We start from the raw sequence: 23,621 nt of genomic DNA on the forward strand, positions 1-23,621 counted from the left end.
GTGAAGTTTAGATTTGTGCATGACCTTGACCAAAGTTACGTCCTCCTGAGAAGGCTTCCTAATGATTTTCTATGTCTGGAAGGACAAACCCACTTTAGATGTATAAATATTAAAAAGCGTTCCTCCAGCATAAGGGCACTGGTTTCAGGGCTACAGACCGGCTTCCTCTGCCTGTAATTAAAAACATCGACTGGATAACTAACCAGCAGCGTGTTTGCTTAAAGGAGCAAAAGATGTAACACTGATTGGGTTGCACACTGAAGTGGAGTGACCCGTGGATATATGTCCTTACCCCAGGTTTCTGGAGGCGCATCTCCCCAGTGCCCCCTCTCCCAGGCTCTTAAGCACTGGGTTAGGAAACCTACTGAATTCCATTTTCTTCTGTCTTTGAGATTTTCGGTCCATCCTGATGTCACTTATTCTGGGATTTGATTTTTGTGCTTTTACTCTTGTGAGTTAATCTACAGAAATGGTTCTGAAAGGACAATCAGAGTGCCCTGATTTAGGATATACATGTGACAGTCTCAGGAAAAACCCTCAGCAACTGTAGTTAGTAGGTAAAACTATCATTAATGAAGTATTATAGAGTTGTTGCTGCTTTTTTTTTAAGTAATAGCGTACCTGAAATCCTTTCTCCCTTTTTAAAAGTAGACTCCACAGGCAAACACAAGAGCTGGTAAGCTGTGGTTTCTCTGACTCCATGAAAGAGAGAGGGCTTGGGACCCATTCCCTCCTAAATGGTAACCGACCCTCTCTGTTGGTTTTATACCTGGTCTTAAAAACAGCCCTCAGTCCACCACACTTGCTGGTGAGAAAGCAGAGAGCCGGAAGTAACTTGTTCCATGCCATGCATCAATTAAGAGGCCATTTTCAGAGCACCTTCGGACTCTACCACCTTTGAACCCCTAAGGACATAGAACACAGGCCAGGATTTCTCCATCCCTCCTTCCTTCCTTTCTTTCAAAAATACTCACTGTATATACCTGTGAATGGGCAGCATTGTGCCAGAGGAGGGAGGGGCTGGGGCTGAGATAGATGGACAGATGTCAGCTCTTCCCTGACACTGTTTACTGTGCCTTCTTACCTTCTGCTTTTGCTCTCAGACTCTCAGATCCCAATTTGCATATCTCTCCTAATTTGCATGTTCTCTTCCAATTTGCATATTCTCTCCCAATTTACATTCTCTCTCCTCCCCCCCATAGATTATGAGCATAAATAGTTATTGAATTAGTTTTTTCCCAAGACTTCTTAAAACCAATGAGTCCCCAAATGTCTCCCAAGTCCCACTGAAAGACACCAGAACATGCTAATTTTCAAAGTCAATCACCCTTGGCCATGATGCACTATGTCTGGCCATCCTCGAGAGGCCCATTGTTCTGCATAGCTCTTCAGCCTTCTACTACTTGGGCTAAATTGGACCTTGCACATTTAAAATAAATGCCTGCCAGGCAAGGGTCCAGCACGATTAGAATACCGGCGATGGTGAGGGAAGAGGGATTGTAAAACAATCCCAGCAACAAACTGTTGTGTCCTCCCTCCAGTTCTACCAAAGCACGTGTTGGGCTTGTTTGTTTTTATTTTCAATCTTGATCGGAAGGGTTAGGGGAAGAATTGTTCCACGACAAGCTCAGAATTGTTGTCAGCTTCCTGGATGGTTGTTTTCACCCTCTTGAGATTGGGGGCGTGGAGGGCCGCCATGCCCCTCACCCTTCCTGTTCCGCCTGATCCACGTTGCATTTTGTCGACACAGCCGGCACTCTGTAATCAGTGCGGCGTGCGTCAGTTATTAAGCAGTCCCATACCACCTCCCTTATCTCTCTTCAATCCACGGAAGGAGTTTGTTTGGCCACCAGTGCTTGGGTAGTGAGGGACTTGGATTAGCGCGGCCGTGTTTGCCGCTGTCCGAATGTGGCCTAATAGAGTTAGCAGAGAAGGGTCTTTGGAAGTGATGGTTCTGACAAGGGAAGCTTCTGTAAGCTTGCCTTTGTTTAGAAATATGAACTTCGGAACCCTACTGCAGAGAGTGTCGGCAGCCACACTGATCCGAGGCCTTGGGCAAATTCATTTGAATTGCTTTGAAATTGGATATTCAAAATTCAATAAAAATAAGCCAGCCTGATGGTACAGCTGCAGCGTTCCACCCATCCAGCTGGGTAAGCCGCGATGATTTCCAGGCCGAGGACTAGAAAGCCCGAGTGTGATGGGAAGATGAGCTCTGGAGCTGCCAGAAAACTCTTGCTGGCAGCCCAGCCCGCCGACGGCTCCCTGCCAGCCGACTCACGGAGCAGGGCTGCTTTGGCACTGTGTGGTTCCTCTTGCTGGCCTGCCCAGGCAGGGATGAGGTGCCTGCCTCAGTCATGGACAAGGTCCAGGGGGAGGGAATGCCTCAAGGACAAATGGATGGGGTGTTGGAAAAACAATAAAACCCTAACACTCCAGTTGTCTGGAGAACGGCTGGACTTCCCAGGCACTCTGCAGCGGATCCAGGGCCATCAGACACGTAGGCGGGTTTAATTAAATTGTATGCAGATGCAGGCAAACATTGTAATTTGCCCTTGGGCAAATCCTGCAGTTTTTTTTTTTTGCCTGTAACAGGGGACCTAACATCCTGGAGGCTGCTTTCTTGCCACCTGCCAGGGAAGGTCCCTTTTCATCTTGGACCGTTTAGAAAGGCTATTCTCCCTGGGGTTTTAAGGGAGACTGTTACTGTCTCCCTTATCTCTCTGCTTCATAGGCATTGTGATAGGGCATAAACACTGAAATGCCTGTTGGGCAGGAGATACGGTCTTGTATGCATACGTAAGCCTAAACATATATGTGTAATATATATGTGCATCTACAGAGAAAGTAGGTATGTAGGAAAGCAGATAGATAGATAGATAGATAGATAGATAGATAGATAGATAGATAGATAGATAGATAGATAGATATCACATGGAAGAAATGTATCCTGTGGGTTCCAAGCAGCCTGTTCAATTTTCTTTATCATGCCCATCATATCCCAGGCATGCGTCTAGGCTCTTTTTCCTGTTGGCATTTGTATGCATGCTAACTATTTCAGGTCAGATTCCAGGAGAAATATATCCCTTAACCTTCCGATTGTCGCACCTATCCCACCCACAGTACCATACCTAAAGAGGGGTAATTGGAGTTCCCGCGTGCAGGGACATTGTGAGCAGCCCACTCCATTGGCCTGCGTTCTCTATCACCAGCCACTCAAGGGCCAGCCATGAAATTTAATTTGGAGTCTTACAGACACGTTCTGAATCCGAAATCTCAATAATAACTTTCCCTTTGCTCAGCCTTTTAACTGTGAAATTCAGTTGGGGAGTTTCGAAGCAGCAGGTAATGTCACAGCACTCCAGAGGGATTTTGCCAGAATTCTACTAAAGTGCTTGCAAGTGTCATTTCCATATTTAACTAATTTCAGTTTTTAATTAGCTCCATGTGAAAAATGAGAGTTCATGCTGAGCTCCTCTGTCAGCACAGACGCTTGTTTCCTTTCTAGGATCTCAGGACAATTAAGAAAAAAATAGTGGATGCTACAGTAGGAGTGATCATGCATAGCTCTCTCAAGCCATAACACTGTTCACCGACGGCAAGAGGTTGGCAGTGCCAGGCCTCGCTCGCCAAACTGGGAAAGAGCAGTTTAGGAGAGGGGGGCAGGGTGTACATGCAGATTTCTGAGTCCCGAGCCCTGGATGCTTCCTTAGCTACAGAAAGTGTGTTCTTGTCCCTGGCTTCCGTGAGATGACCTCAGATCAGGTTTTGAAAGAAGACTGTATGAAACAGATAACTGCAAAGGTGCTGTTACTATGGGAACACGGGTTTCCCGGGTACCGTCTCTGTGCTGCACAACAGCATCCAGGTATCGCGAAGGTCATTGGATTTCTGATTCTTAAGGCCTTGGCAGCCAAAAGTAACCTCTTTGTGTTTTAAGTTTCAAAATGCGGCGCAGGCATGGAAATTTGTTAATCCTACATTCAAAGTGTAAATTTACCACTTGGGACTAACATGCAAATGGAAAACTACACAGTCTTCAAAAAAAAGTGTATTGAGAGGTTGTGTTTTGCATAAACTGAAAAATATTTGATGTGATCAGGTTTCAGAAACAATTTTGAGGAAGCCAAACAAATACAGGTCCTGCATCTCATTTGCATAGCATCCATGCTAATGGCATTATCTGTTTAAAAGGAGAGATTCGTTAAAAGTTTTGAAAGTGATTAAAGTGGAAAAGTATTTGACACTTCTCTTTAGTACTAGCTCTTGGAAATTAGTTCAGAGAGCTGATTCCTTTATCGTAATTTTTTAAATTTTTTTTCTTAGTGTTGGGTAATTTTTCTCTGTTGACAATGAATGTTCACAGAGTACCAGCAGGACACCAGAATGTAAGGCCCATAAAGGACCTTCAAATACCACCTTCTTCGGGTAGCTTGAACAGCAAGAGAGAACACATAGAAGCAGGATTTTCTCCCAGGTTCTCTTGCAGGCTACCTGGGTAGAAAGAGCAAGCGTCCCTTTGCAGATCAAGTAGGTCATAGCAGATGTCCTATGGGGTAGGCAGAAATGCCAACAATGAATTTTTTAGGACGTGATATATGTTAAAAGATGGAGGCAATCATTGAATGTCAGACCGCTTCTAAGTTCCTGAAATTTAAAGTATTGCTACAATGAGAACCAATGGCCAGCAGTAAAAGCCTAGCTGTCCAGTGATCCTCGATCTCCCTACTTGGGGAATTCTCATGTGAGCCCAAAGGGTGGAATGCTTCTCTTGGGGATATGCTGGAGGCTCATCTGCACTGGGAATAGATGGGGTGTCAGGGCACCTGTAGGACTGGTCCGCCAGATGGTAAATGGGGACAGCCCTCCCACAGTAACAGTTTCGGAGCTGGCTCACCTGCGCTAACCGTATTGGCTCCGCTGTGCTCCCCTGGAGAGGTGGAACGGGTGCAAAGGGACAAGACGGCGAATGAATGCGATCGAGGAACATGATGTGAAGAGCACACATAGAATACATTTTAAAAGAGGGTGTGACTTCTCTTTTAGCTTCCTGAGTGACTCTCTATCCATAACTAGACATAGGCATTTACTTCTTTACTTTGCTCGAGATGTGCCTCCCAGGGGACAGCTAGAGTCACAAGAAATTTCTTCTGACCCAAGGAAGTTGGGGGTCATCTTCCTTTTCATGGTGTGGACTCCTCTGCTAATGCAGGTAACAGGTAGAAGCAATGCCTACATAAACATCCATCCACCAACATGGGCATCAGCAATTAATGAACTCCTGAGAAATGGCCCGCCCTCTGGAGGAAGGCGGCACAGTGCGTCACATTGGGAGTGGAGAGGAAGGTGCAGAAGCAAAGAGAAACCCTGAGAGGTGGTGTTAGACATTCCTATGAGGACTCTGGATCTGAGAACTATGGGTAGAAGTTGTGAATTTATTGCCAGAGGCATCTTGGCCATTATTAATAAGTCATCCATGTATTTATTGATTACTAAACACATACAAGATAAGCCAATGAGCTCTGACCAGAGGGCTCACTACCACATCCCAGTATTTCTCTTTACAAGCACAGGTGAATTACTCAAACTATCTGACTCCAATAGTCCTGGGATATCCCCTTAACAAGGTGTGTGGAGGGAAAGAAAAGGGAGAAGAAGAGGAGGAGGGAAGAAAAGGCAAATGAGACACTCTTTAGTTCTGAGAGTGTAGGAGCGAGCCTAGCAGTTCTGTTTGCTAGACACTCTTTAGTTCTGAGAGGATAGGAGCGAGCCTAGCAGCTCTGTTTGCTTCCTGGCATGCATGGTGGCACAGACAGGTAGAACCAAGTAAAAACAGCCACTCCACGGCCAAATGTCAATCACCTTTCCAATTTCTATGTGAAACAAAGGGAATGGGATCCACTAAGCAAGAACAAACTAGTTAGACCAAAACCCTAATTAAAAGGATAATCTCTCCACGGGATATCAGTTACATTTGCACCTGCCAGAAAATGAGCTATGTATGCAACACACACTTGCATGCACACATGCATATACACACGCGCACACACACGCATGAACACATATACACATATGCACGCATGCATGTACGCACACACATACACTCGCACGCAAACACACACACACACACACACACACACACGCAACATGTATTTCCCAGAGTATAAGAGAGTCTTCCTTACCCAGTGAGGCTTGCTGTGGTGGGAGGACACAAAAGGCACCTCCGGGGTCACCAGCACGTCATTTAGCAGTGGGTTCTAAATACACAGAGCTATCCTAGGACTAGAAATAACAGTCCCCTTCAATTCAAACATGCTGCCCAGCAGCCCCTGTCCTGGCAGTTTTATTTGACTAAAATATTAGATAATTTATCAAGGATTTTCAGGCACTTTAGCTTCCTAGACAGCACAAAGGAGAAGATGCTCGGCTCAAGCATCCTGCCTAGAAAAGAGGTTGACTTTGGCCTAGCTTCGGGGTATCCTAAACCCAAGCACAATCACTTTCTGGTGAAGAGTTCTGGACCATTTGTGAACTGAGGTTCTTTTTTGACACGGTGCTTAAAGAGGTACTCCCCAGGACCTGCATGGGAAAGTGTCTAAGAAAACTAAAGTCAAATGCATGCGATGTCCCTACAGCGGAAGGGCTCCAGCCTTGCGCGGTTACTGTCCTGTATTAAATATTACAACAGGAAATGAATCTCTCCGCAAGTTTTGTTTGCTCCTTCACTTCTGTTTCTGGTTTTATTGTTTTCCACTGTGCCAAATGTCCCACTAACAACTGTTTGTTCTTGCTGTCTAAAAAGATCAGCACACGGGTGCTACAACAGATTTATGTGGTAGTAAGAAGACATCCACCTATTACTTTGTGTAATAAACCTCCTTCCAGGAGGGAGAGAGAAAGAGAGAGAGAGAAATGGCTTGGGCCTTGCTGGCAGGGCAAATCTAGTGAATATCGACAGGAACCATCAAAGCTGGTGCACATGGAACTTGCAGAGATCTATAGAGTCCACATTTTCTGCTCATAGTGGAGAGGAATGGAGCTCAGAAAGGCGTGCTGTGTGCCTTCTCAGGAGACAGCCGTGGAGCTGGGGCTGGACTAGCTCACCAGCCTTGTGCCACATGCCGACTTTCTTGATATCAGATGTCTCTACGGAGCTTGGCAGCAGTAGGATCACAATTTGGTCCTAGCTGAGTTTTCTGATAAATCTGTGGGTCCCACCCAGGACTCAGTGTGGTTGATAAAAAGAGCCGTCCATATGCTTCCCACACCAGACAGCCAGGCAGTTTTGACACTTCGGGAAAAGTGTAAATGCTGGGTCTGGATTCTCTTCTAGGCAGAGAGCCATCCTGGTACTACACGGAGAAGGGATTTGGAGGGACACTAAGCATGGACGGGGTCCTCTGTCCCCCTTCAGACTTTTAAGAAACACCTGTGATGGACACAAAATCACTTGGTAACTGGGTGACCAGATTAAACGTAAGATGTCCAGTTAAATTTGAATTTCAGATAAACACCAAAATGCTTTTTGCAGGACTAGTCCCAAATATTGTGTGAGATACTAAAATCTAACCCGAACCCTACTTCGTTTGCTATGTCTGGCAAGTTTCCTTGATGGTCATGTCTTTATTCAACACCCTCTTAAAGTAAGATGCCAAACCCAAGGAGAATGGATAGTATCTTCCCAGTCTTGATGACTAGCCCAAGGAATGGACAGCCATGTGACCACCCCCCTATAAATCCAATTAAAGTTCTTGCCTAGATGATTTGAAAATAAAACTAAAAAAATAAAAGTCACTTTTTCTGGGAATCCAGAGACAGGGAAATTGGAACAGAAGACAGCATAGGATTCTTCCCTATGTAAAGCTTCTTTGGGACTTTCAAGTGACTATAATAAAACGCCAGGACCTAAGGGGCTTAAACATAACTAAAATTTATCCTCCACAATTCAAGAAACTGAAACGTCAAAAAATTAGATACCCACACACTTTCAATGTCTAGAACAGCTATCACTTTCTGGCATACAGACAGTACCTTCTAGCACTGTTGACATGGCAGAAGAAGCTTGCTAGCAATTTGGAGTCTTTTCTGAAATGCGCCAATCTCGTTCATGAGCCTTCAAAGCTAACCTCCTCCCAAAGGATCTACCTTTCTAACTTTCAATATAAGACTTCAACATGTGGTTTTAGAAGGACAGCCTACTGACTGATATTACAGACCGTTGATAAAAATTAAAATCAGATTTATGAACAGGGTAGTTGGTGGCGGCTCATGCTTTTAATATCAGCGCTTGGGAGGCAAGTGGATCTCTGTCAGTTTGAGGCCAGCTTGGTCTATAGAGTGAGTTCCAGGGCAACCAAGGGCACACTAAGAAACCCTGTCTTGAAAAAAAAGAAGCAGAAAACCAGGTTTGAGTAGTTAACTATTCCTGCGCTTCCATAAGCTAATTAATAACCTCCAAAATGATTCGTTTGTGATTAAGCCAGGACAAGGAAAGGCATCCTAAGCTGAAATGTTAGCTGCTTGCTTCAAACCATGGAGCTGAGCAACATGGGTCATAGGGGAAAAAAGAATTTCCCCTCAGAATGCATGGAGACGGTGGTTACAACCACAGGCCCCAGCCCGTGTGCCATTGATGCAAGTTCAGCAAAGTATCTAGTTTTGGGCAGATTTATGCCACATAGAGAAAAAAAGGGGAGTACACTCCAGGGAGAACTGAGGTCACCCAAGACATGTCTGCTTCAGTCAGGGCTAGCCAGAGAGTCGGATGAGGGAGCCGCTCCAGAGACTGTCTCAAACTACTGTTCTACCTGGCCCAGTGCCCAAATTTTCCTTCTTTAGGATTTATATGTTTGACTTAAACCATTCCTTGTCCCTATTGTCCATTAACGACAGGAAACTCAGTGCTGTGGGGAGGTCTGTGGATGAATGAAAATATCAAGTTTCAACAGATATTCTTTTAAAATATAATTCCACTGAGGTTGCTGATCATTTGAGTAGGAGAACTCTAACTTGGATGGAGCCCCAGGGAAGTTAGGATGTGACAGAAAGACATGCACACAGGTGGCACTGATGAGTTCTGGGCAGGTGTGGGTCTCTCCGTTTGGGGTTCATCTGGGTCAGGCAGAATAGACAGAGGTAGGTGCCTGAAGGAGAGACGGTATGCTGAGAACAGAGCAGTTTGTCACTGTGCTTTGCCTTGCCCTCTTCTGCCTTCTTCACACCCCACCCCCACTTTCCACCTTGGCTTGGATATCTCTTTTCCATATTGCGTCTTCTCAGCTGCTTCCACCATGCTACCTGTGTGGGCAGAGATCTAGCGCACAGACCTGGAGGGAGGGGTCCGAGCCCTCTCCACCTTCTTGGAAATAGACAAGCGGAGCTTGTTTGCTATCCTCAGGTTCTCTTTCACTAATTGCTGCCAGCCTGGCTTCCCATACCCAGGCCTTCCAGCCTGAGCATTCGTCACGATCTCCGGGAAGTTTCAGCAAGACAGAGACTGCAGCTCCACCCTTGAATTCTGCAGTGGGGCCCAATAATTGACATTCATGGCAAAGTCGCAGTGGATGGTGGCGCAGAAGCCCTACCAGCCTATACTATAAGCTTTTTGAGATGTGGCAGGGCTTGGTCATGATGGTACCCCAACAGGAACAGGGCAGGGGGGCTGGAACATGGTAGTTATCAGAGGTCTGCCAGGTCCTCAAGCCTTTGCTGTTGCAATGTCAAAGCTGGTGATGGAAGTACTCAATATGCAGACATCAGGGTAGAAGCAGAAAACTGTGTATTTTACGTGTCCAGAATATCTCGGGAAGGGATTAGAGGTGGAAATCTAAGTGGGAAAAAAACGGAGGTTGAGGCTTATCTTGAAGCAGCATTTGCATGGAAACACACTTTCTGCTTAGACGGTTGTAGTAGTTTTAAAAGCAGCTGGGGGAAGCCATTCGGAGCACCCCTATTGCCCCGGCACTGCTTTGTGTGGCTCCCGATTCCACACTGGCATGAGATATGAAAGCCAAGTCTGTAAGCTCGGGGTTCCTGTTTAATCATCACCCCAAAATAACAGCTTCAAGGGTGGGTGCAGAGATGGGGTGAGAGCAGGGAGTCATCGTCTGTAAAATGAATCTGGGGTACAGGATCCCTCAAGTATTTTCCTATGTGGGATAGCTGCAAGAGAGAGAGAGAGAGAGAGAGAGAGAGAGAGAGAGAGAGAGAGAGAGAGAGAGAGAGAGAGAGAGAAGAGAGAGAGAGAGAGAGATTCCCTGTCTCCTGATATTTCTACTGTAAGAGACAGGAAGTACTCTAGTGGACTCTGAGCTAGACTTATCAAGCCCAACTACTTTCAGAAAAGCTTAGGCAAGGTACTTAACTCTGCCCATCCCTGTTGTGTTGAAGTGAAAAGGAGATTTTTACTGGGAAAGAAACACTATATATGCTCATATGCAAACATGTTTTAAAGTTTGGAACATTCTATACTGACTTTTTTTAGTAATTACATTTTTCCCCTAACGTCTCACAATACCTTAGGTTTGATAAAAACACGTGAAACATTAAATTTTGTAGACATTATTTAGGGATGTAACTGCACTGGTTAAAGTTCTTTAAAGTAGAATTGATTTTCAAATAGAGTCAAGAAAGAAATGGTACAAGTGAAACCCATGGGCATGACTACTGACTACTGAACTTGGGGAGACACATCTAAGAACTCTGGCTCTAAGGGACACTTGGTTGGATGGAGTGATTTAATCTCTCAAAGCCTCAGTTTTCTCATCTGTGAAGTGGGAATAATAGTTACTACCTCATTTTTTTAAAAAAAATCATCACGTGGGAAGTATCTTAAAATCAAATAGGAATTGAGGCCCTGCATAAATAATTTAGTAGGTTCTATTTGTTACTATGATCATTGATTCTTAGCCTAGAATGCCAAAGGACCAACGTAAGTTAGATTCTTAAACACAAAGTTTCCAAGCATCCTTTCCTTTAATATCTATTTCCTTTGTAAGCATGAAGAAAGAAATACAAGTAAGAAAATGCTAGCCTGATTTGTAGAAAGAGTCCCAGGCCAGCCTGGGCTACATAGCAAAAACCTTTCTAAAAATAAAATGTGTGTGTGTCGTGTGTTAGTATGTGTATGCGTGTTAATGTGTGTACATGTGTGTGTATGAGTGTGTGTATGCATACATGTGCATATGTATGTGTGAATATATGTATATGTGTGTGCATGCAAATGTGTGTGTGTGTGTGCGCACGTATGTGTGAGTCTATGCTTTCAGTTCTATAGCATTGTAACCCTTCTGTGGTCACAGGGACAAATGAGAAAATGGGGAAAGCCCTTACCAGAGGCAGCACTCAGGAAAATGGGTGACCCAGCCCCGATGTTGTGAATAAGGGAGAACTGTCCCCATTACCCATCTGACATGTGGCGACATGGGAGGAGGACAGATGTCACTCAACACCCATCAATGACTGAGCCAGGAGGAGGAGCTGGCCCTAGGGTCATAAGAGCAGGAGGGCTGTCCCTGCCCCTCACCAGCTGCAATACACGGGGAAAGTGGCCCTTATACCTCACCTGGGCAGGACAGTAGAGCTGACCTTGATGGCACAGGTGTGAGAGAGCAGATCCTGGAGGGTGAAAGGAGGAGAACTGGCTCAACCCCGTCACTCACTGCTGCAAGGGTGAATTAGCCCAGGCAGAGCTGGAGAGCTCCCCCTGGTGGTGAGGACAGGGGAGAAATGGCGGGTTCCAGAACCAGGGCTCACCCACCGACATCTGCCCCATCTGTGATCTGCTGGAGCACATGCAGGGACCTGATCCGCAGAGTCAAATCTGCAGATCTCCACAGCACAGGGCAACAACAGAATGGATGCCCAAGAGTCCTAAGGAGGGCCAGCACCAGTAGTATAGTAGAAACCAGAAGCCTCGAACCAGACCAATGACTATTAGCAATAAACACTTGCAAGTAAAGATATAGGGACAAAGGGGTTTACTGCGTGACTCACTGGGTCACACTGAAGCTTCCAGGATGAGATTTTTAATTTTTTCCCTCCCTTTTCTTGTTTTCTCTTAAATTTTGTTTTATTGGGGCAGGGTGGTGGGGTGCAAAGACAGATGTGTAGGGCCCAGGAAATGAATGGTATCAAAATACACGGTGGAAAAGACACATAATAAATAAAAAGAAAGTTAAAGAAAATGGGGAAGGAAAATGAACCCTCAGGGTTCAACATGGTCACAGCTCGCGGTCTGGGTAAAGATGACCAGCACTTGACCGATGGCTGCTTAGCCATGCATGCATCTGAAATACTGGGGTTACCGGAGTGCTCCAGGAAAGCCGACTGAGGCGCCGAACTCTCAAACTGCTCCCCCACGCACGCTGCAGCGACAAGCGAGTCTTATTCCCCTTCGATTCATTTAACGTTGAAAGCCAAAGTGTAAAATATTTGTGTTTACTAACACTCTCATTGTTTTGGCAGAGCCACATTTTACTTTAACTGCTGAAAATTTAGCATCTGAACTGAGATTACACTGGGAGTGTAAAACACAAACCAGATTTTTGAACACTTTGTGCAAACACGAAGTAAAATGTCTCATGCAGGATTTTTATGTTCATGACATGTTGAACTGATAATATTTGGGTTCTATTGGGTTTAAAAATGCTACATTTATTTGTACTTATTTCAAGTGGTTAGTAAAATAATTTAACTTCGTGTGTGTTATGTTTATGTCGGGCAGTGCTGGCCTGGAAGCGGAATGCAAATGACCTTCTGGATAGAGAACGCCAGGAAACATGGGTGTCTCTGGGGAGAGAGCTGACTTCCTTCAGTCGGGACAGTTGCTTCTGACAGCTCCAGAGCAGAACTTAGGGGACCAGCGGGGCTTGAGAAAAGGCTGTTCCGACTGACAGAGATGTCTCCGAGAGCTAGTCCTAACTAACTGGGGGACCTTGCTAGAAGGGCCCAGATTTAACAAATTAAAAAAAAAAATCCCCCTGCAGCCACAGACCTTGGATACACAGTCTGAGTGAGAAAGCTTCTGTTCCTTTTGCAAAATCGGAAAAACAGCACGCCATATTCAAATGGGCTTAATGTGTTTACGCACAGTGGAGTTAAGTAGGAGACCCTTTTGGAAACCTCTACCTAAAGACAGTAAGAAATGACAGTGATACACAACTTCATGAATGGGCTCATTCCTTGACCTCTGAATATGCGTCTTAGAGTTCTGACCCAGGCTGGTATCCCCCTGACTGTAATAAAACACCTGAAGCAGACGACCTTATAAAAATGAGAAGCTTGTTTGAACTCGCCATTCTAAAGGTTCAAGGTCCAAACAGCACAGCTTGGGCTCTCTGGTGGCCCTCTGCGCTGTGTCCCAGCAGGGGTGTGTGTGTTCCTCTGTCTACATGGTTGCTCTTTTTCTTTGTGAGGCCACCGGGACTCAGTCGTAGAGTGCTACCCTAGTGACCTGTCTTATTGAATCACTTTTCAAAGGAACCATCTCTAAACACATGGATTAAGTTTCCAGTCTGTTAATGCCGCTCACCTAAGACCTCGGGGATTAAACTCTTGAGGGAACTAGGGTTGAAGCCATCCCACTGTTACTGGAGGAGATGTCAGTCCCACCTAGGGGGTATACTGGCCCCTGCTTGGCCTCAACTCGTCCAAGACTTACAACGGGGGCTTAGAACCTAGCTGTAAGGAGAGAGGGAGGGAGGCATAGAGCGCACCGTACCCAGTGCCTTTCTGCCTCACCGTGATGCTCCGTAGAAGCCAGAAATGTCACAGCATCCTGCAGCGCCAGCCTGTTGAGAGAGATGTGTACCTTCAGCACAGAAGAGGCATGTGGCACTTGAGTGTCACATAAAACCCTTCAAATTAACACTATTAAATAAATTGTCACTAACTCAAAATAAATCCAATTGTGTCATTTATCTAATTGCAGATGAAAATACAGCCCCCTCTTTTTGAAAAAAAAAAAAAAGGTACAGATAGCCTAGGCTCCAGAAACAATTTGTCCTGTCTTTTCTTCCCAGTGACCTTTGCTTTTTTTTTTTTTTTAGTTGTATTGATATCAAGCAGATCACAGCGCAGGGGTCCCCTTTGCTCCCCTACTTCCTTTTCTACAACCTAATCAGGCCCTGGGAGATAGAAAGTATTTCCCAACATGACGTTTCTCTCCATCAGAATCAAGTTTAAATGTTTCAGGTTGGCTATCTGAAGCCCACTTCACTAAAAGCCATTTAAGGGAAAGATTAAACCCAATTTGCTAATGCAGGCTTTTTTTTCAGTTCTGAGTTGGAAAAAAAAAACTTGAGTTAGCCATGTCAAAAATTAAAAATTGAAAGGGACACTGGCAGCCTCCCTGTGTGCCTAATTTGCCTTTGCTGAACAAATGACCAAACTGAAATAAGAATTACATATAGGATTTGTTCAACATCTTCAATTCTTCAGCTCCTTTCTCAGTTCTAAAAAAAGAGTACAGAATCCACAACCAAATTCCCCTGTAGGTGGAAGCGCGTCTGTGTTGACCACTGGGTCCTCCAAGAAGGGGAAGAGGGAGAAGCAGGGATTTTAGCCTCTGGTTTGGAAGCCTTGCCATGGACGCCATTCATCATAGAGCTTTGCTTATGAATGGAGGATCAGAAGGTGCCCTGCTGCCTCTCTGTTGGATTAATGTTATTAACAGATTATTCATGGCAGGCCTTACATTGCAGAAGCTGCCTGTCTGTGGGCTTCAGAGTTCATGCCAGAAGACACTTGGGTACCACTTATGGGGGGGAGCAGGGCTTATCTGTGGATATCAGGGAGAAAAATTAATCCCAGCCCTCTCTGTCCCCTCGCTCACTTCCACCAAAGGAAGCAACTTGCCCAGAGCTCAGTCTGCCATGGGCTGTCACTAGCTCAGGCCTGACGCCCACCCCCCCACCCCCGCCCGGCCACTCCTTCTTGCGGGCGGCTGTTTCACGGGAGACTTCTGTCTCTTTGTTCCAGCTCACATTGCACATCTCCAGATCGATATGACATCTTATCTTCTAAAACATTCATATGTCTGCTTCCCGGGATTCCTGTGGCCGCCTGCCACGTGCCACCCCCTTGCCTTGCCTTTGTAGTCAGTGGTCTCATGGATCTGTCCTCTCTTTAACAGGGCTGCTGGGTGCTAGTCTTAAAAGAGAGAGAGAGAGAGAGAGAGAGAGAGAGAGAGAGAGAGAGAGAGAGAGAGAGAGAGAGGAAATAAAAGAAAAGAAAAGGTAGATATTGTTTGGGTTGTCAACACTGAAGGACACGCTGGGTGGGGGACGAGTGTCTAGGTATATATGCACGGATTGTGGCTTATGTTTTGTTGTCGCAAAAGCTCTTAAAAACCCAGACCATGATTTATTTGGTGAATAAAACCTCCGGATATTATCATTCTCTAAAGGTGTTTTGATCACACAGGCGCTTTCTTGAGGAAAGAAAGGCTTTTATTTTATTTCTTTCTGGGGGAAAAAAAATAGCATTCAAGACCAGAGTGGTCTAGGTGGGAAATGGTACCCGTGCGACGGATGGCTCTGGGCGTGTGTTTATCTGGACAAGGATGCACAGACTCCATGGACAATGGGCTCCCTGACCGGCGTGGGCAACCAATATATTCCAAACACTCTGCACAGGAGAAAAACAGTGGCTGTGAGCGTGCGTCCGTCTTGAGTATTGATTTTCTTGGTGCTGCTGGGGAGGGAGGGTGTCATTAGAGGTCAGCTCAGCACACCACGCGCCACGCCCACGCTATCAGCGGAGGCCACCTGCCGAGCACCTGCAACAGGGGCTGGAGGGAGGAGAGTGGGGATGACACTGACTCCATGACCCCGCACATCTGGAAGCTGCAGCGAGCCCTGTTTGTTGCCTCCAAACACAGGAATTGATTAATCTCATCCCACTTCCTCCTCGCCGTACTGTCCCGAGCCTGTCACAAGAATAGATTAATGTGCAGGTTCTTCTGCGTAGATTCTTCTCGTCTGGAAAACACACTGCTCCTTGGTCCCGGAGCTGCCTTACAGAACTGTCACCTTGTCCTCGAGGCAGATGTGCACAGAGAAACAGGATACCTCCCTGTTTCGGAGAGGGACCAGCACTAGAAAGGTGACAGACACAATCCTTGCTGAGGATGTTGTAGGGCCTGCGTGGGAATAGGACAGCGCCTGCGGGGACAGACTGGCAGTGGCTGTCTCCCCAAAGCCTCCTCTCATTCAAGTGGTCTTGCCAGGATTCTGGGATCACTTCTCCTTCTCTTCTTTCTTCTGTGTAAGTGCCCGGTCCTGAGCTTTGCAAGCATCTTGGAAGCTGCAAGTCGAAAGTTGGACAGAGGCAAATAAGTTTGCTGAGCATTCTCAAGAGCTAGGTGCGCAAATCCCATTACCGGTAAAGGGATTTGTGGGCGTCACTTCCATGTGGCGCTTTGAAAATTTATTCCATTCAGTGTATTGCTACACTGTCTGGAAAAAAATAAGCAAAACCATTTCACCGAGCAGTTAGGATTTTTAAAAAGGGATTTAAAAAAAAACTCCTTTGAGATTTAAATTTTTTAATTCCTTTTTTTTTTAAAGTCTTAAGGCATTTTGGAGGATGTTATTCCTTGTGGTTTTATTTGCATCGCTTCTTTCCTGAAGAAGGTAGTTTGGCTGTGGCAGCATTCTAAAGGGTACTATTAAGGCTTTGCAGAGGCCCCTCCTCCCCGCAGAAAGAGCAAGGAGTACTATGTTCAACCAGTACAAGGACAAGGAGCAGACTGGCCCAGGGAAAGGCCACCACCAGCAAATGTCAGCCAGCCAGGCAGCAAAGTCACTCATCCTTTATTTTCTATTGGCAACAATGGATCTTTAGGTTAAATAGCACAGCGGCTACTGACCACAGTGCATTCATGGAGGGTGCGTGCTGCTTGTGGGAGGGAACCTGTCCCTGAGTGGACTCAGGCAGCATTCTTAGAAGGAGTTCTGGAACCTTCCTGCCCTACTCAGTCTTGAAACAAGTATTCCAATAGAAAAATCCAGAGGGCAGATGATGTCCCAGAAGGTGACCGGGAAGCATCTGGGAATGGAGGCGGCGCAGCAAGGGGGCTTGGAGCGCTGACTCGTAATGACACACACATCAAGGTGTAGGTCCCAGAGTCCCCAGTTAGTGGTGGTGTGATCTTGGACAAGTCAACCTCTCTAAACTTCAGTGTTCTGTCAAGTACAAATTACATATGTGTTCTATGTGGAGATAGGCTAGCAAAAGGATACAGAGGGTTTTCTTCCCCTTCAAAAGACAGTCTTCACCACAAACCAGAGTGCCTCCAAAGGTATCCACTCCCCCAGCCTTACCCACCCTCCACATTCCGTTCCTGCTTGCTACACTCTGGCTTAGACTGCTGTCCTCGCTCCCCCACACGTCAATACAAACTGCCGTCTCATTTCCATTGTCTTTGTGTGAACTTGCCCATCGTAACACCATCCTTGACCGGTCTTCATTAAAAGTCAAAGAAGAAGAGAAAGAAGACCTTTGCCTTTCCCATCCCCTGCTGCTCTGGACACCCGACCCTGTACTGTTTTTTACACGTGTGTTCAGTTCCTCTCCGACCCACTAGAATGTAAGTTCCATGAAAGCAGGGATCTGTGTTGTGCCAACTGCTTTACTCCCGGGGTCAGGGACACAATTCGATGCACAGTGTGAGCTCCATAAATATTTGCCAAATGATAAATAATGAATAAATGCTGCCATTAAAGTAATTATCCCAGCCCCTGGCACGTTGTCAAAATAAACGGGAATCCTCATCATGGCTGAAGATGCTCATTTGCATGTGTTGATGTTCACAGCTCGCTGCTGAGGTGCCTCCACCGTGCCCGATAAGTCCAGGGCTAGCACCTGTGCGCATTGGCCCTGCTCATCCCTCTCTCGGCGGGTTCCATCCCTTCAGCACCTTGGGAATCTGCTGTTTCCCACAGGAGTCCTGGCACTGTGGGCTTAATTGGCTGGTGCGAAGCCAAGAAGACCCAACCCTGACCCTTCCTATCTTCTTCCCATTTCTGAATGCGCTCTGACTTCAGCTCAAAGGCCCTGGGCATCTGCCTGCATGCTGAGCCCCAAGACCCAGCAAGCTTGGCTCCTTCCTTTTCCTACTGGGGCTCTGCTTGGCTTGCAGTCTTGCATTTTCAAAGGGAGAGTCCAATCTCCTCCCCGGGGTTATATATCGACAGGCCTGATCTTTAAAGATACCCCTTGCTCCTGGGGGCCTGCTCAGCAAACACAGAGCATCTGCGGCTTCCATGTTTGTCCTCTTTGACAAACAGGGGTTGAGCAGCTCTCGGTGAAGTATTGCTGACATATTGATTGACTCTCTTGTCGGGTTGATCCTCTGGCAGCCAATGAACATAGAAGGTTCTAAATGGCACCCAGCAGGGCCCACACATACCCTAATTACTATTTCAGACAACCCCTTTCGGAAGCTGCCATTTTTCCAAGACCTGACATCTCCATGTCCTCGTGCTGGCTGGAGAATCCTGTCACCTGTAACCAACTTGCTTTCTCTAGCCGAGGCTTGCCTTCTGCATATTTCTTTTGGAGCCCATCTGTCACTTAAACACAGGAACATCAATGAGAAACTATTAATCAGCCGGCAAGGAGGTCTGACTATTGTTCTGGCAAAAACCTGGGATCTGTGTGTGGTCTTCCCATGTGGCCTTAGGTCCTTTTCAACACTCAGGGAAGGTGCTCTCTCTCTCCAGTTAGCTGTGGGATACGTCCAGGGTTTGGCTGCTGGCTGTGCTTTCTAATGGCTGACTTCCCAGATACCACCTGGATTCCATGAGCTTCCCCTCGAAGTTCTTCCCCACTCTGTCCTTGCTGACCCACGGAGCCCCATTGTTCCATCCCGGCTTCTCTCTGGAGTGGAGCCTGTCAAGTCATGATGAATTGTACATTTCAGCTGTCAGTGGGGGCGGGTAATGCGAAGGAGAGGGTTTCCAGAACTCATTTCACTTCTGACCTGGACATGGTCTGAACCAGACCTTTCGGGATGAGCTGCTAGAGCATTCAGAGGAGGAGGAACCATCCCAGGACAGCCAGGACATCTCCGCCAGTAAAATGTGAAGTGATGGGCATTTATGTGAAGTACTGAGGTGAAGAAGCAATAACTGTGGCTGTCCCAAGGTTTCTCACTGTCTACTCTGGCTCTGGTAACAAGAAAAAAAAAGGTGAAGGTATTACAATATTCAAATATTTTACTATCTATAGAAACAGGCATAATGACCCTAAACAGGGAATTAATTTCCTGTCTGGATTTCAGAAAAACCTCTGACCTGAAAAAATTTAAGGAATTCACAGAGATCTGTTCTGTAAACATATCCTCTGTCCTTTTCTTCATAAGTGAATGTATCAGTCAGGGTAGACTAGGCCATGCTGCTGTAACAAAGAACCCCAAACGCTAGGTGGTTCTCTGCCATAACAGTTCATTACTTTCCTCACTCTGGCTTCTGACACTTGCCAAACATGGCTAGCCCTGTCCAATGGCCTTTTAACTCAGGATCTAGGATCCCTATGTCTTGCAGGGTACCCCGTGAGTCACAAGGCCACATCTGAAATCAACAGCAAAAAGAAATAAAAAAGTTACTTCAGGTAGCAGTGATACATACAGTGAATTGCCATGCATCAAACCACTTTGCTGATTATGAGTTCTGAGACAGAAGCAAGTTTGTCTGAGATGCCATTTTCCCATGGACTTTGTAGCTAGATCTCTATAAAGTATGAAAGAGGAACCATATCCCCCACATAGTTCTGCTCTGATTCTGAGATTCCCCCAAAGGTAAAAATTTATAGTCAGTACTCCCCTCATCTGTGAATGAGTATCATGTAGTACCTACCGGGAACTCTTTAAGATAATGTATATGATATGTTAATGAGTGAACGTTGAGCTTAATGATTGACAGCAAGTGAATGATATACTGAAGATCAAAATGGCCTTCTCTTTATACTCCAGTCTATTTTGCTACCCGTAATCTTCCATCATGTTCCCTGTACCTCCACACTGGATTTCTGTTTTTTAGAAGCATATAATGTTCTACAGTCCAAGCTTCCAAGTATGTCCCCATGTGCTATTTCCTATCCTACTAAACATGGATGTAGCGCCTATGTTTGAGACACTACCAGCTCTTCAACAGAGCTATGCACAACCCTCTTTGGCCCCTAAAGGCTGCCTTTATTCCACCTGTGACGGTGCTTTTACAAAAGAGAAAGGGAGAGGTGGATGGAACGATGCATCCTTAGCCCAAACCATAGCAGCGGTCAGTAGCAGGGTAAGCAGGAAAGCTTTTATTAGTCAGGAAACTCATTTACTTCATAGCTCTCCTGGGTCTCTAACCCGAGGACACTTCCCTCCAGGCCCACAGGCCAGAGAGATAGTCTCATTTTATTCCTCAGGTAGGGGAACAAGGAACACCAACACATTAAAACAACAACAACAACAAAAGCCTACTCAGATATCCTTATCCTTCCCCCCAAAATAAGAAAAGGTGGCTGTGTCTTCGGTGCAATTCTCTTGTCTACTTAGCATTCAATTCCATGAAGGGGAATATGCCTGAGCTTGAGTTCTGCTTTTGAGCAGAGCTTCTGCTGGTGGATAAGTCCTGTACTCAGCAGTTTGGCTTTTCCCCTTTTCTTGTCTTTATCTCATGTATTTTCCAACTCACTCCCAGAGCGGTCTGAGTAGTGGCTCACATACTCTCACCCTCACCCCTTTGACCTCATGATGTTTTTTGAATACTTTTGATAATGACGATGAGATGATGATGATGATGATGGTGGTGGTGATGCTGCTGATGGTGGTGGTGGTGGTGGTGGTGATGATGATGTTGATGATGATGATGATGGTGGTGGTAGTGGTGGTGATGATGATGGTGATGATGGTGGTGGTAGTGGTGGTGGTGATGGTGATGATGATGATGATGGTGGTGGTGGTGATGATGATGATGGTGGTGGTGGTGGTAGTGGTGATGATGATGATGATGGTGGTGGTGGTAGTGGTGGTGGTGATGGTGATAATGATGGTGATGATGATGATGATGATGGTGATGATGATGATGTTGATGATGATGATGGTGGTGGTAGTGGTGGTGGTGATGGTGATGATGATGATGATGGTGATGATGATGATGATGGTGATGATGATATTGATGGTGATGATGATAATGGTGATGGTGATGATGGTGTGGATGATAACAATGATAAAGAGCTACAGTAGAAACAAAATGAATGTCAAGGAGGCAGGAGGGAAGACATCCTTGAAAAATAAAACATGGTGTCATGAGTGTCCCTGTATGCTCAGTAAGATGACAGCCCTGTCTACTATTTCCCCAAAGCTGGTGGTGGCAATATACTGTCCCTTGGAGTGACAAGCCTGAGCAGTGTACGAGGGGAGCTATTCTGAGGAGCAATTGCATGTGGATAGGACACTGGGGAGGTTGTCATCGTGGCCTGCCAGGGCCCACTGTTTTCTCAAAGACATGAGCATCAAAGCTTTTTTAGGCTGGGGCCCTACCTGCACCTAGGATGCTTTGGTGGTGGTGTCTGTCTCAGCACTCGGGGACCCTCCTCCAAAGAGCTACTTATTTGGCGCAATAACAGCTGGCTCCAGGCGAGCTCCAATAACCCAATAGTATTAGGCTTTTTTTTTTGAAAAATCATTTTAAAACAGCTAATTCCTTGGCTCCCTTCACCTGGTAATTACAAATCAGAAGCTATCGTTATCTTGAAGCAACCACGATTACTTCTCATTTCCTGACCTCTGTATGGTGAAAATATGTCATTATTTGAGGCAATAGACTCTGGTCTCTTCAAGTAAGTGACCTACATATAACGGATAAACTGCGGGAGAAAATTAGGTGTTACCTCAACAGAAAGAGTACAGTAAATGTCACTTATTCTTATTAGTATTTATCATCTGGGAAAGTTGCGACCATGGGCCTTGCACCTCCTGGAAACATAGAGCTGGAAAATGTGGTTTGGAGGTGGAGAAGCCTGTGAGGAAAAAAAAAAAAAAGCAGACACATACTCTGCCAGGTACCTTGCCACCTTAATCTGCAGCCATCAATCTAAGCTGTATTGTGTGAAGATAGGATTTTAACCTTAATAGAATGCAGCCTGACTTTAAGTGGTGGTAGGCATGCAGAATTAATTGCTATGTGAACAATTTCCTAAGCATTGTTAATTGTGTTTCCCGTGGTTAATTGTTTCTCCCATCCCCACGTCAAACTCAGAACTTTGCTGTCAACAGCCCTTTCTCTCCTACCGAGCTGTGAACGTGGCAACAGGCATATCAACCTGTGCCCATTGAAATGCCAGACAGACAGGGCACCGTCGTTGTTTGTGAAGGAAACAGGCAGGGGAATGGATTCCTTATTTATTTACAAATGAAGCATTCCTTAGATGAGGGCCAGAAAGAGCGCAGGTGTTCCCCTCCCCTCAGGAGCAATAGAGCCAGGATCCGTCAGGAGTGGGTGGTGCACTGAGTTTTTGAAGCTAACTGGGTCTCTGCACAAGCTGAGAAACAAAACCGGAAGGCTGTCTAGAGGGTGAGGTGTACATGGAACTCGACCTCTGAGGACATGCTTGTCTCCTAAAAGCAAGTGCTTCTGGGCACCCCTTCTCTGTCTCATTCCATACTTGGGGAAAACGAATAACACTGTTTGCATAACACTACTACTACTACTACTACACACACACACACACACACACCTTTAGACATTTTCACCATGTGCTAAAATATAAGCAATTGTCAGGAAGAGAGGGAGAAAGAAAGTTTGGCACAGTTACATAGGTGTGCTTCTCAGTGGGCCCGTGCAATAGCAGATACCTCTGGCTGCCTTTTAGGGCCGGTCAAACGGGTGCGGGGGAGCCTGGTTTTTGAACTTGGCTCACACTTTGAGTAGCTGGGAGAACCCCGCCATTGTCGGTGCACCTGTCTAAAAGCAGGTGTGAGGACAAGCAAGGAAGCGATAGAGTGGCCCATCCTGAAAGATCAGACCTGTGTGTCACCTCCCTCCTCCTTCGCTTCCCACGAGGGGTGCTGCCCTTGACACTGGGAACTGCTGCAGAGCGAAAGAGACAGAATCTGCTCTTGGATTGCCACTTTCTGTATTTAGCTAATCCTGAAGGCCTGGGGCAAGCCATTTTTGAACTGCAGTTTCCTTAAAAGGCAATTGCTTGGAAAAAGGCACCTGGCCCTCCCCCTTGACATTTGCATTGCTGAATTATCTATTCATATTTTCATTACTTTGTCTCTCCTGCAGCAATGCATCTGCTCGGACTCAATTGGCAACTCCAGCCGGCAGATGGACACACCTTTAACAATGGCGTAAGGACCGGCTTACCAGGAAACGATGATGTGGCAACAATGCCATCTGGAGGCAAAGGTGAGGTTACAGCTGCTGCTTGCCCTATTGAGGTCACAGGAAAATTCAGGGCTCTCGCCAGCTGCTTCAGGTTTTTTAATCCAAATCTTGGAAGGCACGCAAAAAAAAAAAAAAGGAGAAAGAAAGGGAAAGGAAGAAAAACGACTGCCTTTCATAGGTGCCCCATTTAAAAGCTGTTTGCTGTTCCTGTCTGTTAGCTGTGTTTGGCTGGAGTCA

At 46.0% G+C, this 23,621-nt stretch overlaps 1 protein-coding gene across 12 annotated transcripts in view; it reads left to right on the forward strand.

The window, feature by feature from the left end:
* The window catches only part of Tenm2 (teneurin transmembrane protein 2), a 1,235,501-nt gene that overhangs the window by 1,001,874 nt on the left and 210,006 nt on the right, over positions 1 to 23,621 (forward strand). For 10 of the 12 annotated variants that reach the window (XM_075941316.1, XM_075941315.1, XM_075941317.1 and 7 more), the window contains one exon: positions 23,283 to 23,405. The exons of the other annotated variants lie outside the window; for them this stretch is intronic. In XM_075941316.1, the coding sequence (XP_075797431.1) occupies positions 23,283 to 23,405 (123 nt within the window). The remainder of the gene's footprint in view (positions 1 to 23,282; positions 23,406 to 23,621) is intronic. 12 annotated transcript variants of the gene reach the window in all.

Source organism: Microtus pennsylvanicus, chromosome 11 (genome assembly GCF_037038515.1).
Source record: "Microtus pennsylvanicus isolate mMicPen1 chromosome 11, mMicPen1.hap1, whole genome shotgun sequence".
NCBI lineage: Eukaryota > Metazoa > Chordata > Mammalia > Rodentia > Cricetidae > Microtus > Microtus pennsylvanicus.